This window comes from Suricata suricatta, chromosome 12, assembly GCF_006229205.1.
Source record: "Suricata suricatta isolate VVHF042 chromosome 12, meerkat_22Aug2017_6uvM2_HiC, whole genome shotgun sequence".
NCBI lineage: Eukaryota > Metazoa > Chordata > Mammalia > Carnivora > Herpestidae > Suricata > Suricata suricatta.
Genome location: NC_043711.1, coordinates 86,165,963 through 86,183,525, shown reverse-complemented (window position 1 = coordinate 86,183,525; position 17,563 = coordinate 86,165,963). Strand labels below are relative to the sequence as shown.

The 17,563-nt window shown below is 39.0% G+C and overlaps 1 protein-coding gene across 3 annotated transcripts in view; it reads right to left on the bottom strand.

Annotated features, from left to right (window-relative positions):
• The window catches only part of RALGAPB (Ral GTPase activating protein non-catalytic beta subunit), an 88,808-nt gene that overhangs the window by 33,038 nt on the left and 38,207 nt on the right, over positions 1-17,563 (bottom strand). The window contains exons 12-20 of one of the 3 annotated variants that reach the window (XM_029919306.1): positions 16,406-16,573; positions 15,781-15,895; positions 15,102-15,249; positions 12,917-12,981; positions 11,393-11,522; positions 10,082-10,090; positions 9,078-9,211; positions 7,686-7,868; positions 4,423-4,574 (exon numbers count right to left, since the gene is read on the bottom strand). In XM_029919306.1, the coding sequence (XP_029775166.1) occupies positions 4,423-4,574; positions 7,686-7,868; positions 9,078-9,211; positions 10,082-10,090; positions 11,393-11,522; positions 12,917-12,981; positions 15,102-15,249; positions 15,781-15,895; positions 16,406-16,573 (1,104 nt within the window). The remainder of the gene's footprint in view (positions 1-4,422; positions 4,575-7,685; positions 7,869-9,077; positions 9,212-10,081; positions 10,091-11,392; positions 11,523-12,916; positions 12,982-15,101; positions 15,250-15,780; positions 15,896-16,405; positions 16,574-17,563) is intronic. The other 2 variants (XM_029919307.1, XM_029919308.1) reach the window with 2 other exon arrangements.

Genomic DNA, 17,563 nt, shown 5'->3' with positions numbered 1-17,563 from the left:
AGCATTCTAGACCTAAGAAAGGACCCAAAGACCAGCCAAACCTCAACTTTTCAGATGAGGAAATTCAGGCTCAGATGTGATAAGTGGTTAAACAACTAGAAACCAGGGCCTGCTGCCCTCTCACTGTGTGGCCCTGAGCAGACATTATCCTCATTTTATAGATCAGATTGGAGGCACTAATAGTACATCTCACAGAACTACTGTAATTATTAAATTAGAATCTATTAAGAAAAAAATGCTTCATAAATTGGAATTCAACTGACAAGCCTTAACATTCAGAAATGTTTATATCCCTAGAGATTTCTGAATACATTCAATTAATAACAATAACTTCTATATGACACTCACCATGAGGCACTGGTCGAAGCACTTTACACACATTCTTTTATTTAGCTATCAAAACAAGCCTATAAGATAAGTACGTTGTTCCCACTTTATAATTAGACAACTGAAGCTCAAAGAGAAAGTATCTTTTAATGAAAACATAAAGATTTTACCTTGTGGTCCTAATATCACCTGACCCTTTATATGTACCTCATTTAGAAAATGAATACTCCCCAACACCATTTTTGTCATCTTGTCCCTTGAGTAGTAGTCTCTCCCTTGCCCTTTCTTTCTAGTACCTGAACCCAAATATCTCTGACAATGGAAGGCAACACTGCTCAGCAGATGTTTTCCATCCATGTTCTCTTCTCTTAGGAGAATTGTCTAAAAATTTCAAAAACCAGGAGAATCCGATGGTGAGCTCAAGCCTCTAAGGAATTGTGGGAAACAGGTGAAATACCAGCAGACCAGAAATAGTAAAATGTAACTTTGGTTTTCTTTGGTTTATGGGACAGAGATGGAAGTCACAAAATATATGGAGCCTGGGGGGAGTTTGTCATATTCCGTGCAAGATTCAAGGGAACAGGTTACTAAGATCAAATCATACCAGCCTAACCACATCTTCTCTTCTTGACAGTGACTAGACTTGAAAGGGGGAGAAATGTCTCTGAAATCAAGACATGTACTTGACAGTGTTTCATGATAAACTCGTAGAGAACATTAAAAAATCCCAACCTGAATGGAAATCTCTGATAATGTGGTTTGTGAGTCTATTCTGTTCAATATTTTCATCAGTGTCTTTGATTAGGACACACAGAGCAGGCTCATTAAATCTGCAGTTGACCAAAAGTTCAGCTACAGAGTTAGTATGTCAGAGGAAGAGTTGGGATCCAAATAATGAGGTAAACCTTACATGAAGAGATCTCAGGTCTAAAGGTAAAGTTCTGTACATACAGAATACCCCCAAACAAATAAGTACAGGACGAGAAAAGCAGACAAAAAATAAACATGTGAAAGACTCTAATTTTAGTTGACTTTACCCAAATCATCAAGTTTCAAAAACCCAATGCAGTCTCCAAGTACATTTTAATGAAAATATAATATCCTATGGTGTGTAAAGATCATCCACCCTCATCTAGAATATTTTACTCAACAAACCGCTTTTAAGAGGTACTGAGTCAAACCTGAACCCACCCCACTGAGAAAAGAGTGATCAGGATGATAAAGGTACTTGAATCTCTGTCAAATAACAAACAGCTTAAAGTACTGGCAGAAATGAATCACCATCTTCATAAGCATTATCTTCAGACATCATTACTGCCTGGAAACAGGATTCCACTATCAAAAGTTTGAATTAGAACCAATGGGTAGAAGCTAAAGTGGGAGAGAGTTCAGTTCAGTTCAATGTAAACATCAAATTTTTAAAAATAAAAATGCAATGGGAACCTTAGGGGTTAGACTATCACTAAATTAGAGGCTAAATAACATGGTATACCTTATAAGTTGCTTAAGCAGAGGGGCTGCCAAAATGACTTACGAGAGTCCTAATTCTGATTTTGTATTAGTACACTAAGGGGAAAACACCCAACTAGCCCATCTACACTTCATAACTGCCTACTATTCTCAGCATTGTGAGAAGTGTTAAAGAAGGAAATGTGTTTTCTACCCAAGTTGGGGAGACAACACTGGCATGTATCAAATATAACCAGATACAATCATCACAATATAGAATTCCATGCTGTGCAGTTGGGTCTGACTGAATGAGCACAGAAGTCATCATTCAAAAGCATAATAACCAAAGAAGGTCCCATGGAGGTGGCTAGATTTTATGTGGGCACTGAACAGTGAAGGATGTGACAGAGGGGAAAAGAAGGAAGTCCTGAAACCCAGGGAATACACAGAGACAGGTAAGAACATGCCCAGTTCACAGCCACAACTGGCCTGCCAGAGTCTATTACGGCAGAAGAGATGTGCTGGGAAAGCTCAGTGTTGAGTGGGGACAGAAATAGGAGGGCCTTGACAATCACACAAGTTCAGACAACATGGCAGGAAACAGAGATCTATTCAGTTTTCAGCCACTCAGGCAGCAGGAAAAAAAGGGGGCCTAAGGATGATGAGTTCAAAAATGGAATGCAAGATGAACAGAGAGTGTGAGATTAAAAACATAGAAATTAGGCAAGAAGTGAGAAGAGCCTAGACTAGGATGCTGAGGTCAGAAGGGACAGAAGAAATACTTCCAAAGTAAAGTCTACTGGACTCAGTCACTGGCTTCATATGGGGAATGACAGATAAAGCAGAAATAAATCAGGAAAAAAGTCAAAAGTCTGTGTTTACGTAGCCAAAAAACAGCAGTGATACTGACATAAAGCAGTAATTTTGAGGCAACGAAGAGATTTGGTTTGGGACAGGTTTCATGATGACAGTACTCTTCAGGGCACTCTTCAAGACTGGGAACTGGAAATACCATTTGTGGAGCTGCCAGCAGAGACAAGACAGCTGCAGATGAAAGAGATGAGCCACCTAGATAACCACTGGGTAGGCTTTCCAGAAGCATCCCAGGGTTCACTCCTCATTCTGAGCATATGTCCAATGCTCACTGCCCATCATACTCTCCTAGGAATGCCCTACCCAGGCCAGGATTGCAGCAAACTGACTTTTGTATGATACAGAGTTCCGAAAAAGAAATGTTCTTCCCCTTTCTCTCCATATCCTTCTTACACTTGCGGGCACACATCAACGCTCAGTTCAGTCTATCCCACCTCTGATATGGTCTTCCCTCTGAACACAGTACAGTCTGTGTAAGTACAGGCTTAAACAGCTGCATGCCCATTTTTCTGATCTTCTAGCTATTAACCAAATCTCCAGAAGTGCACTGGAAGCCCAGCTAACACAGTGAGCAGGACTAAACGAAAGCATGCATGCTTCTAAATATGTACTAAATGACCGAAGCTCATGAGGAAGAGAAATAAATCCAACTTTACTGTGCCTGCCCCAAGTTATGAGCAGATCACTAAAAAGATTCTGGAATCTTGGTAAGGGCTGATCTACATACAAATCTGCAAGTAGTCTTGCCTACCACTTTATTAAGAAGACCAAGATGAGTCAACCCAGACTGACTTGACATTCTCCTTCCTCCTTTTATGTTTTCTGGGTCTTCATCTACACTTACCTTTTCATAGGCTCCATCTTTCCATCTGTACTGTGAGTCTAATCTTCCCCACCTAACTCTTCCCTTCAATCCATAAATGTGCCTAAACTACCTTCCTTCCCTTCTTCCACTCCCCTTACTTATCAGCTAATGTAAACTTACTCAGCAATCTCTGCTATTTTTCTAAGGTTCTGACCTGTCTCCATCCCTTCACTGCCAAAATGATTACAAAAGAAATCTCTTGCTGCCTTCTTAACCACTCTGTATCTGGCTTTTGGTGAAACTTCTTCACCCATCCCGTGAACGTCAAGTTCAGTGTCATCTTGTCTAGAAATCCTTGATTTCCCCTTATCTGGAAGTGCTCATTTTCTCCTTCCAGCATTTTATTATACCTCATCTCCTGCAGCACTTATTCTCCACTTAATATCATAGCTACTGTGCTCATCTCTTATCTTCCCTTTTGGACAAGACACTCTTTGGAGGATGGTGACTGAATCTGATTTATCTTTACAATCCTATTATAAGTTCAGAAGAGCGAGCTCATAAGCCTTGACTGAATGAACTTGTAATACGTACTATAAATGTAACAGAGTACAGACTACTGAGCTAAGAAGCAGGAGACCACAGGCAGGTCCCTTCTTAGGACTCAGGCACCAAAGTGAAGAGGTGAGTAAGGCTCTCTGAGATCCTTTCTAGCTCTAACATGGTATGACTTCAATTAATGCCAACTAGCACAGAAAAAGATGAACCCACACTCTCAGCCCCATGTTCCTGGTTTCTTTTGGTCCCCCAAAACAAGTTTTTCCTTTCCATTTTATGTCTAGAGAAAAAGTATCCTGAGAAGTTGCATCACTTAATGCTGAACAACTTGGGAGGAGAAGAAACAACAGGGATCACAGCTGACCCCATTGTAATTCCTAGGCACAGCCTCTGTGCAGTCACTTTCATACCATGTTAGGGTGGCTTCAGCAGCATCCTTTACCCTCATAGATGCAGGGTTTGGCTCCTTATCTCCTTTGTACTTGACCTCTTGCTCACTGTTCTTGGACTTACTTCCTGAAATTCCCAGTTCCACAATCTCCAATACTTCCTTAAGACAATCCTAGAAGCAGAAAGGCAGATCAGTTTTTGTAATACACCTGAGAAGACAGGGAAATACACCAAAATACTAATAGTGGTGGTACTTGGCTGACAAGCTCCAGTTTCTTTCTCGCTTTCATAGGTGGATATTAATTTCACAATAATAAACTTTGCCCTCCCCCAAATTTCTCTTTAAAGAACTGAATTTCAGTGTTCAGAGTTAGATAGTAAGTAATGATAAATTCAATACAACTTTATCAGTCACAATTCTTGTAAAATTACCACACTATAAAATTATGAAAGCTAAAGAGACAGAACAGTAATTCAGTTAAACCTAGGGTGGTTTAAGACACATCAGATTATCCAAAAGAAAATTCATCAGTTACTGACATTTTTAAGCAAAATCTGGTATCATAACTTTAGAAGCCATAATGAAAATAACTAAGGTTTGGGGCACCTGTGAGGCTCAGTAGGGTGAGCATCTGACTCCAGTTCAGGTCATAATCTCATGGTTCATGAGTTCGAGCCCTGCATCCGGCTTACTGCTGTCAGCACACACCTGCTTTAGATCCTCTGTCCCACTCTATGCCCCCACTCACACTCTCTCTTGCAAAAAGAACTAGTTAGTTAAATAAAAATAACTAAGATTTAATCAACAGTATTATTTTAAAAACTACAAAAAGCTCCCCAAAAATATTCAAGAAGCCTCATATCTCTTATTTATACTATGAATTCTTGATAATCGCCTGCCTCCCATGTAAGGAAAGAATTACATGGAACAATGGCAAGGAAAATCAGCCTACATATCGATGCCTACTCGAAAATGGAAAACATGTGTGAAATGAATTTTTTTAAGTAGGCTTCACAGCTTCATGCTTAGCTTAGAGCCCAGCATGAGGCTTGAACTCAAGACCCTGAGATCAAGACGTGGGCTGAGATCAAGAGTCTTTTTTTTTTTTAATGTTTAGTTATTTTATAATTTGTCAGGTTAACTAACATACCGTGTATAGAGAATGTAGTCTTGGCTTTATTTATTTATTTACTTATTTTATAATTTATTGTCAAGTTAACTAACACACAGTGTATAGAGTGTAGTCTCGGCTTTTGGAGCAGATTCCCATGATTCATCACTTGCATACAACACCTAGTGCTCATCCCAACAATGCTGTCCTCAATGGCCATTACCCATTTTCCCTGCCCTCCCCCAACTCTCCACCCTCAACAACCCTTAGAGTTTGTTCTCTGTATTTAAGAGTCTCTTATGGTTTGCTTCCCTCTCTGTTTATAACTTTTTCCCCTGTCCCTTCCCCTATGGTCTTCTATTAAGTTTCTCAAATGCCACATATGAGTGAAAATATATATCTGTCTTTCTCTGACTGACTTATTTCACTTAGCATAATACCCTCCAGTTCCATCCACGTTGTTGCAAATGACAGGATTTCATTCTTTGTCATCACCAAGTAGTATTCCATTATATATCTATATACCACATCTTCTTTATCTGTTAATCAGTTGATGGACAGTTGGGCTCTTTCTATAATATGGCCATTGTTGACAGCGTTGCTATAAACATTGGGGTACATGTGCCCCTATGAATCAGCACTCCAGTATCCTTTGGATAAATTCCTAGTGGTGCTACTGCTGGGTTGTAGGATAGTCCTATTTTTAATTTTTTGAGGAACCTCCACACTGTTTTCCAGAGTGGCTGCACCCCAGTTTGCATTCTCATAAGTAGTGCAAGAAGGTTCCCCTTTCTCCACATCCTCATCAACAACTATTGTTTTTTGAGTTAATTTTAGCCATTTTGACCAGTGTGAGGTGGTATCTCAATGGTTTTGATTTGTATTTCCCTGATGATGAGCAATGTTTAACATCTTTTCTTGTGTCTGTTAGCCATCTGGATGTCTTCTTCGGAAAAGTGTCTATTCATGTCTTCTGCCCATTTCTTCACTGGATTATTTGTTTCTTGGGTGTTGAGTTTGGTAAGTTCTTTATTATAATTTTAGATACAAACCCCTTATTCGACATGTCATTTGCAAATATCTTCTCCCATTCCATTGGGTACCTTTAAGTTTTGTTGTCTGTTTCCTTTGCTGTGCAGAAACTTTTTATCTTGATGACATCCCAATAGTTCATTTTTGCTTCTATTTCCCCTGCCTTTGAAGACATGTCAAGTAAAAAGTTGCTGCAGCCAAGATCAAAGAGGTGAAAGCTACATCTTTCAAAAGAACTTTTCGGAGCACCTGGGTGGCTCAGTCAGTTAAGCATCCGACTTCGGCTCAGGTCACAATCTCAGTTTATGAGTTCAAGCCCTGAATTGGGTTCTGTGCTGACAGCTCAGAGCCTGGAGCCTGCTTCAGATTCTGTGTGTGTCTCTCTCTCTGCTCGTGCTCTCTCTCTCTCGACAATAAATAAATGTTAAAAAATCAAAAACAACAAACTTTTCTATGGGTTAATTTGCAACCATATATAAGCATGAAGACAATTTTTGAGTTGTGCTCAAAAGAAAAAGTGTTCTACTGAAATACTACATTGATATTCAGTTTAAAGTATGCAATATTAGGGGCAACTGGGTGGCTCAGTCAGTTAAGCGTCCAACTTTGGCTCAGGTCATGATCTCACAGTTCATGGATTCGAGCCCCGTGTCGGGCTCTGTGCTGACAGCTAGCTCAGAGCCTGGAGCCTGTCTTTGGATTCTGTGTCTCCCTCTCTCTCTGACCCTTCCCTGCTCACGTTCTCTCTGTCTCTCAAAAATACATAAAACATTTTTTAAAAATTAAAGAAAAAAAATTTCCTTAAAAATAAATAAATAAATAAATAAATAAATGAAGTATGCAACACTGTATTTAAAGATTCTCACTTAAGAGGGATTCTCCCAGCACACATTTTTGTTTCTTCTTTCTGTTTTAAGATCTAGTAAAGTTGGGGTGCCCAGGTGGCTCAGTCAGTTAAGTGTCCGGCTCATGTTCTTATGGTCATGAGTTCAAGCCCTGTGTCAGGCTGAGCGCTAGGTATGGAACCTGCTTAACATTCTCTCTTTCCCTCTCCTTTTCTCCCCAGCTCATGTGCAAGCAGTGCATATGCACGTGCTCTCTCTTAAGAAAAAAATAAAAAGGAGATCTAGTGAACTAACCTTTTCATCAAGCATATCGGGGTGCTCTGTCAGCCAGACACAGAGACACTGAAAAGCTGCTACTATCATGGAGTGCAGATCCCGGGAGTGAAGAGGAGCTGGCCGACTACACTGGTACACAATGTAGCTGCACACGGAACTGATGGCTCGCTTCCGGTCTCCAGAGTCCACCATCACCTTCACCTGAGCATATTCATATGGGGAATACTGTTAGCCAGGACCCACTGGACCAATTTCAAAGTAGCTGCACTGTAGCCCAGCCTTTCTGACTCTGTGATATACCACAGAAAGCCTTGCTTTTTAAGATAGTATTTATGCAGAGGAACAGAATATTTCAGATTCATCACATAATACTTTATAAAATCAGAGGGCATTGTTCAAACTCTAAAATAGTATTTCATTTTAGCATATTTTTTCACTGCCTAATCTAAAATCTAAACTCCTGGAGTGTACCTATTCATCACTGTCAGATATCATAAGAATAGCTGGCAATGGAATACGTGCACATTTCTGAAGCCCTTACCCAACCCAATAGTAATGCTCTACATCTACGAAGTTCTATGTACATGCTCAGAGGTATAATTAACATACAGGAAACCACACATATTTAAAGTGAAAAATTTGGGGCGCCTGGGTGGCTCAGTCAGTTAAGCGCCGGCTTCGGCACTGGTCATGATATCATGTTTCGTGGGTTCGAGCCCTGTCTTGGGATCTGTGCTGACAGCTGGCTCAGAGCCTGGAGCCTGCTTCAGATTCTGTGTCTCCCTCTCTCTCTGACCCTCCCCTGATCGCACTAAAAATTTAATAAATGTTGGCCAAAGTATACACTTGTGAACTATCACCACGACCTAAGTAGTGGACGTATCAATGACCCCCCAAAACATCCTCATGCACCGTGCTACTCCTTCCTCCCACTCCTTGATGCCCCATCCCTAGGTTACTATTGATCTACCTCCTGTCACTACAGGTAAATCTGCATTTTCTAGAGTTTTACACACATAAAATCATATAGTATTATACTCTTTTTTGAGAGGAGGGGGTCTGGCTTCCTTTACTCAACATAAATATTTTGAGATTTAGGCACATTTTTACATGTATTTATTAAAATTAGATGACTCTACAATGGCATAAAATGTCATGCTAAAAATTTAAGGGTATTATAAAGCAAACACAAAAATCAGCAGGCATTCTATTATTATGTGCAAATTAATACAAAGTACTGAAATGTTTCCCGTAAATTAACAGCAATAATATAATTCACTCTTGGAACTTATTAAAAAAGTAAAGTTCACTTTGTAAAACTTCATTTGAAGGCTCAATTCTGCACACTTTGGACATAAACCATGATGGCCCCAAGCTGTCAGGCTAAAACAAAACGACTGTTCTCCTCACCTTTGCCAGGCCAGAGAGGAGCTCGAGAGCTGCCAGTGATATGCTCATGTCTTGCCGCCACTGGGAGTTGAGTCTTTGGGTGACGAGATGAATGCTGCGGATCAGGAGCCCAGCAGCTGAATCTGTATTAAGAGCTAGGATATAACCCCAATGCCACATCCCACAGGGAGGGAAAACAACTAAGCATTAGTAACAAGAAGCACAGCATTCCACCAGGCACAGACCACAGCAGCCACAGTGAGCACAACGGGCACCCACACAGTGCTACACTCCCCACCCCACTGGTCTCAGCGCCAAGCCTGACTCAACAACGGTGCACAGGGCACACACACTGGACCAAAGCAGCTTCTAGCTCCCAGCTCAGCTACTTTTACACAGACGTCCCCTGGGGTCTGGCAGTTCAATATCATTCTTTAATAAAGTAAATCTTAAAATTTCTTTACTCATAGTTACATTTAAAAAAAAAATAATGAAAAGACTATCCTTATTTCCTTGGAATTTTATAGAAAAAAGAATTCACATTTTAGAATCTCCTCAGATGCTAGGAATATCCTAGAGCATCTGCTGAAATTATTTTCAGGGTGTAAACTATCAAAAGTCACATGCAATGCCTTTCTAAACACATTTTAACATTTAATTCTCTAAGACCACTTTAGTACTTCTAAAAAAAAAAATTAACCAAGTCACCATGTTTTTATTTGGCCTCCAGTTCTACATTTTTAAAAGTAATTACTGGGGTACATGAGTGGCTCAGTCAGTTAAGTGTCTGACTTCGGCTCAGGTTCTTGGGTTCTTGAGTTCAAATCCCGCATCAGGCTCTCAGCTGTCAGCATAGAGCCCACTTTGGATCCTCTGTCCCTCCCCCACTTGTTCTCTCTCTCTCTCAAAATAAATAAATGAATAAAAACTTTTTAAAAACTTACAGTAATTACTACTTAGCTAATAATAAATTAGGACAAATTAAATTGAATTTTATTATGAAAGAAGCTTTAGGGACATTATACCTGTCGATCCTATCAGAAAGAGGGCAGTGACAACAGAAAAAGGAATGATCATTAAAGAGAGACATTCATGCGACACTAACACAAATCTGGATTTCTTAGTAAGAACTACAACATTACAAGCAGAACTAACACCAGTTCAAAATGCTAAAACAAACAATAATCACTTCCAACATTTATATTAGAACACATACAATAATTCAGAAAATTCTTTAGTGTTTTAGAAAGCGTGAAAAACAAAATTTTATCTAAGGTATACTTAAATCCATGAACATAATAAGATAATAATTTTAAATAACTTCTTTACAAATGCTGTATTTAAATTTGTTGAATAACTTCATAATGACCTGATGTATTTGACATGCTCAAGGATACTTAAACATGCCTGGATTCCTAAGCTCTTGAATTCTCCAGATGATTAAAAAATTAAATTCATGTCTAAGGATCTCGCTTTCATTCCAGTCAAGTCAGACTGGCACTCACAGATTCAATACAATACGAATAATTATGTATAAAAATACAAAGGCACCCACAAATTCACAGAACCCATAAAGTAACTGCCAAGATTAAAGGATATCATTGAATAGAATGCTCAGCTAGCAAATGTTTCCTAACTCTTGCGTAAAATATGTGACTGAAAAATCTAACCAGTTACAGTAAAACATACAGGTTTTAAACACAAAGACACTGTCCTCCTCTAGGTTCCCATCTAATGTATATTTCATTACTCGTCTTATCACACTGCAATAATTGATGTGCTGGCTGACTGGCAATAGAGCCTGAGGGAGAGCACATCCTATTTGACTTCATATTACCAATATCTGGTACAGAATCCAGAAATGCTTCCTGACAACCCACCATAATTATTTCTAAAATCTAATAACCCAAAATTAGCTACTAAAAGCTATAGAGTTCATTTTAAAAGATATGCTTTCTTTTTAAAAAATCTTTTAGGGGCACCTGGATGGTTCAGGCAGTTCAGCATCCGACTCTTGATTTCAGCTCAGGTCATGATCCCAGGGTCATGGGATCAAGACCCATATCAGGCTCCACACTGAGCATGGATCCTGCTTAAATTTCTCTCTCCCTTGGCCCATCTCCCCTACTCACACACTCTCTCTCTCTAATAAAATTAAAATTAAAAAATAAAATAAAATAATAAAGACCTTTTAGACTAATAATCTCTTATACTTAAATACATAAAAAATCATGAACATTAAAATTTTGTTTAAAAAGATTTTGTTTTTTTCATATATCTGGGCATTAAAAGTTATTCAATTAAATTTGGATTTCAAAAAACCAAACACGGCTTACCATAATCCCTCAGGAGGGCCTGAGCAGGTCTTTCACTGTCAGGAGTTGTGGGCTCTGTGCTTCCACCACTTGCTGAACTAATACCACTATTAGTGCGACTATGACTCTTCAGGTTATTTTCTCCACCACCCTAGTCAAATAAAAATGAGTCAAATATTTGAAGTCCATATCCAAAGTTGACAAGTATATATAGAGGTTCATCATGAAAAGCCATGTTGATAAAATGGAATAGCTAAGTAGCCATTTAAGTAGCACAAACTGATGGATAAAAACTGACAAGGGATTAAAACTATTGTGTTTTTGCAAAGATACCATCTACTGAAGGTTATAAAGGGTCTGATGATTACGGCTGCCCATTCTGGAGTGTTCTTTGCTGCTGTTAAAAAGGCCCAGTCCAGGACCTTTCCTATCTTCACTAGACTTCTATAGCTAGTAACTCTGGATCCTTAAAGAAACACCCTAGTGCCTCCTAAGCAAAACCTCAGAACAGGTATACAATCTTAAAAAAACAAAACACAAATAAACAACAGTAACTTTCAAATGTAGTTACATCATAGAACACAAACAATGAAATATTACGGTTAGTACTTCCATATGCACAGAGGCTGACAAAGGTATCTGTTAAAGATTTCTCTCATTTTTCCTCATATAGACAAAATTTATTATATCCAGATCAGTTGATTATTATTAGCTACCTACCTGACATGAATATAATTTCCTTAATAATAATTTGATCACCTATCCTACATATACCGATCGCATTCCAGTATACTCCATTAATTTCTCCACTCTCCTATCTCTACTCCAGGTACTGGGCTCACATATCCTAAAGCCAGAAATAGGGAGCAGTGGGAGTCCCTGGGAAACTTTCTAAATTTGGAAGTATTGGTGCTCTGAGGGACCTTCAAACTTTGGTGTAAAAGAGCTGATGAGGGGTGGCTCAGTTGGTTAAGTGTCCATTTCTTGATTCTAGCTCAGGTCACCATCTTACTGTTTTCAGGCTCACAGCACAGACCCTATTTGGGATTCTCTCTTTCCCTCTCTCTGCCCCTCCCCTGCTCACATGTGCCTCCTTCTCTCTCTCTCTCAAAATAAATAAACTTAAAAAACAAAAAAATAGCTGATGATGGAAAAAAATAAACTCTATGCTTGTTTCCAGCCAGCATTAGGTCTACTAGGCATAGAAGGAATGATAGAATAGGGGCTTTCCCTAGATTCTTCAAGCCAGTTCACCAGCACGGCAAAAGAAGTCAAGAGCTTTAAGTAGACACCGTCCGGAAATGAAGACTGTGACTACCTGAAAGTTCTCTCATGCAGAATCTCTCAGGGATCTGATTAATGGTTAAGGAAGCACTAAAAGGTAAGAAACCTCAAAATACATATTTTAAAATAGGGTCCTTCATAATCAATGAGCTGACTTTACAAATGTCTTTAAAAATCACAAAGAAAGATATTTTGGAATGCAATTTACATAAAATCAGATGTTGATATTCTCTGATGAATTACACGTGGTATGCTTCTTACCATCTCCATCTGGCAACCAATGGCTTCTAAAAGTGCTGAATCTTGAACAATATTTAACATGGCCCCTGTAACAGCAAAAACAATTCTTTGAGTGCATTTAAATATATGACAAGAGTGCTAAAATATTTCAATTAACAGCAGAGACAAGAATATGATTTTAGCTGACTATGTAAACATCTCAATTTCAAGGATAATATAAACTAAGAAAAATATGGAATACTTTAAAACCAGATTCTGTTCTTTTAGACATAAAAGAAAAACAACAAAATAAAATCACAGCTGTATCTTTCTGGCCAGACTGCTTTTTAATTTTTTAATTTACATCCAAGTTAGTTAGCATACAGCGCAATAATGACTTCAGGAGTAGATTCCAGTGACTCATCCCCTGCATATGACACCAGTGCTTATCGCAACAAGTGTCTCCCTCAATTCCCCTTGCCATTTAGCCCATCTCCGCATCTATAACCCCTCCAGCAACCCTCAGTTTGTCTTCTATATTTAAGGGTCTCTTATGTTTTGTCCCCCTCCCTGTTTTCATGTTATTTTTGCTTCCCTCCCCCTGTGTTCATCTGTTTTGTATCTTAAAATTCCACATGGGAGTGAGTCATATATTTGTCTTTCTCTGACTGGCTAATTTTGCTTAGCATCATATCCTCTAGTTCCATAGTGTTGCAAATGGCAAGATTTCATTCTTTTTGACTGCCAAGTAATACTCCAGTGTGTGTGTGTGTGTGTGTGTGTGTGTGTGTGTGTGTGTGTGTGTGTGTACCATATACACACACACCAGACCACTTTTCAGAATGATTAAAGCCCCATGGTTCAGGGCTTGGCCATGGCTGCACCTTCGGAAGCAAGCTGCTTGTATTTACTGTCAGGGAACTTACAGCTCTAGAAAGCCTAGGCCAGAAACAAGATGGTGAGCCTAACATACTGCTTCTCATCCCAGTGTGGGAGTCCTCTTTTCCCAATGGATAAAGAGAGGACAGACATAGTTTTGCCAATCTATGGCAAGAGTACCAATGGTCTCTTCCTTGAAATATACATAAGGAGCTCTTCAGAACAAGAGTTAAGCAAAACTAAATATCAACTCTGAAAAAAATTATCTGATTTCAAATGATACGCTATTTGAATAACCTAAAACACTACAACTTGGGAGGCCCTCTTATAGCGAGACTTAACCTCTGTTCCTTCAACTCTTTTCCAACATAAAACGATTTATTCTTTCTTTTATATTCCACTTTCTCACTACACATCCTGAACACTCACTCTCACTACTGCTGCAATCACCAATTCTTTGGTCATGACACTTCCTCTCTTGAAATGAAATCCTAACCGCATTTCTGCCTATTTAAATTCTGGCCTACAAGATCAAATTTAACTCCCACTTCCCCCTCTGAAGTCTTCCTTGCTCTTTTGGTGTCTTCGCTCAACACTGAAGACCCTAAACAAGACATGTAATCAGCTCTGCCTTCTAGTATCGGACACTCTGTGAGGATATTCTAATTTCTGTGATAAGACTTGCTCGAGGATACAAACCATGCCATCAGTTCTTTAGTATTGTCCTCAGAATGCCCGTACTTAGGACCATGCTCTTGGCTTTGATGAAAGCCAGAAAGAGACAGCTGTAGTAATCAAGTTGGAAAATAATGAGCGCTTATAATATGTCAGTGGCCATAATGATGAGAGGCCATTTAAAAGAGAATCAGTATGCTCAGGAGACCAAAAGAAAACATTAAGGAAAAAGGAAGGACACACAGCAACAGCTACTCCTCAGTTTCTTACTGGCACGGTTCTTACATGGCTTCCAGAATTATACCCAACTCTACACGGACATAATGGGCAAGAGGAAGAGGAAAACACAGATTTAAGAAGGGCAGGAAGGAAAGAAAAGAGAGGAAAAGGGAGGAAGGAGGGAAAAGGAGAGAAGAGGAGAGGGGAAAGGCAAGAGGGAAATAACAAAATAACACAAATAAAACTAAGCAAAAATGACCCACGAGGACAACTGTAATCCTTTCCCTTTCCCTCATCTCTCCCCTTTAAACCTTTTCACATATAAAAGCAAACAATTCTGCCTCTGATTCAGAATAAGTATTCAGAGGAGCTATATTAGGCTTCAGTTCCCATCACTGACCCCTGCAGCCTCAGCATGACTGGGTTCACTTAAAAAAATTTTGTAAACACAAACCTAGTATCATTTGAGTGTTGTTGGGGTCCGTTTCCGTTTGCAAGGCACCTATTAGTATATTCACAAGTCTCAACTTCAGGGACAAAAAAGTTATTGGTTTATCATATGAAGAGCTGTCATCATTACTAAACTTTCCTTCCAGGACCACCTACGGAAGAAACAAATAATATTCGACATCGACTACTATGGTGCACTATACCCATGTGGTAACTGCTAAGGTGGAAAAAGAGATGAGTCTAACAACCAAGGCCTTCACTCTAAGACATGAGCCACTGTGCTAAGTCTGGTGCTAACTCACACAGTATGTGTGAAACCCTAACAGCATTTCTGCTGGCTGTCACTAGCCCATCACCCTTTGAGATGGTAGACCAAGGCATGGTGGTTGATGAACGGAAGAAATACCACAACAATCAACTTTGTCGATTCAACAGAAATAATTTCAGTTGGGTTTTCTTTTTTTTAAGATTTCATTATTTTCTTTATTTAGGTAATCTCTACATCCAATGTGAGGCTCTAACTCACAACCCCAGATCAAGAGTTGCATGCTCCACCAACTGAGTCAGCCAGGCATTCCTGAGAAAAGTCTTAAAAAGCTCATGTTCATTTTTAAAATACAATTTGACTTGAATAAGCACACAAAATAGAATGCAGAATATAAAAAACTTTAATAAAACATTACCTCAGATTTGACTGTGCCAAAATGATGAGGGAGGGGCAACAAAGAAAGTAGGATATTAATGGAAGATCTTCTCAATTCTGTTGGATTTACATAGCTTTTGAATTTTGAGAGTTCTCTGCCAAGAAAGAAAAAAGAAAGAAAAGCTATTGGTATTTCTAAACCAATGTATGTTTTTAGCTATTGCCAAATATACATGTTAATTTTTCACAATAGAAGCACTGGGTTTGGTTTCATAAAGAATGCAGTAACTACTTTCCCCTGAGTTTATTTTCTGCAGTGTGTGTGTGTGAATTTCTATGTTAAACTGTTACAGAATTAAACTAGAATCTGACTGATTGATTTTAAATGTAGGACGTTCTCTATAAAAGTAGGACCTCTGGGCTGGAGTTGTTCTTAGCCCTCCAGACCAGGGCAAAAAGAATTCAACATGCCCACAGACAAATCAGAAGTGAATGAATTCAGGGATGAGGTGTATCTGGATGCTCTGTGCCCATGTAATGTGACCGGAGTTCCTTTGGGCTATGAAGACAACAGCACAAGATAAATCAGGAAAGTGGGGAGGAAACACCAAAACAGACCAGGCCAAACCCAACAAGTGACATGCTAGTATAGAATGATAGCTTACCTGTCAGGCAAAATGGTTTCAAGAGCTGAAATAAAGTAAGGAACCACAACATCAATCCCTTTCAAGTCACAGCAGAACAAAGGAGGGGAGTTTAGAATAACGCTGGCCAAGACAGGATGGCACACATAATCATTTATCTGCAAACCTTGAATTAAAAGCATGTAAAATCTAGGAAAGCAAGAAAAAAATTTTAAACAAACTGCTGATCAGTTATTTTCATAATTATTAAATTTTCTACATAGTCATCTGAAAGTCTATTTCCACTCTTCACTACTGCTATCCTTAAAAGGTATTACTGCAGTTAGAACAATTCAAAAGCAAATATACTAAGAACCAAAATACCTTTCCTAATGAAAAAAAAAATTCATGTCTCTTACACCTTCTTGAAGTTTTAAGCCTTGCAACTCAAAGTTACAGGTGCCTGCAAATGAAGCAACCAAAACAAAACTAATGGCTACAGTAATTGTTAATAAACTAGAGGAATTAGTGAACTGAATTCCAGGTCAGTAAAGTTTTACAATATTATCCAATTCCTAAAGAAAAAGAGAAAAGTATGCATTATGTCTTTCTTGCCTTCGCCATCTTTTCTGGGGGGACAATGAAACAAAGAAACCTCCTCATTCAGCCCTTCATTCACCGTGACACGGAGGGGAGTCTGGAATAAGACTCCTTTTAGGAATATACCTGCAGTTACCTTCTTTTAGTCCCCTCCTCTAACACCTAATCAACTAGGTATTCAATCTTCTATAATTCAGTAGCAACTATATTGGTAAACTCTTCCACTACCATGAGGTACTTTTCTCTACAAAACTCTTTGGAAACAACTTCCTCACCTCCTGGTCACTCCTCAACACATTTCAGTCTAGCTTCTCTTCCTTGAGCTCAGTGAAAACCATACAGCATCCCAAGTGCTAAATCCAAAAGACATGTCTAAGTCATAACTTACTCTGCCTTTTGAAAGTATTCAACACTTTAATAGACTCCTTTCTTCCTTTCCTTCTCTGACCACTGTAGCCGTTTCTCTAACAGACTCCTACTCCACCTGCCTCCTATGCTGGTGGCCATCAAACTGCCAAGCTCCATCCACTCTCTAAGCTCTCTCTCATACTAGCCTGGTTTTAAGCCACAGAATATAATCAAATCAGTCTCTAGCCCATG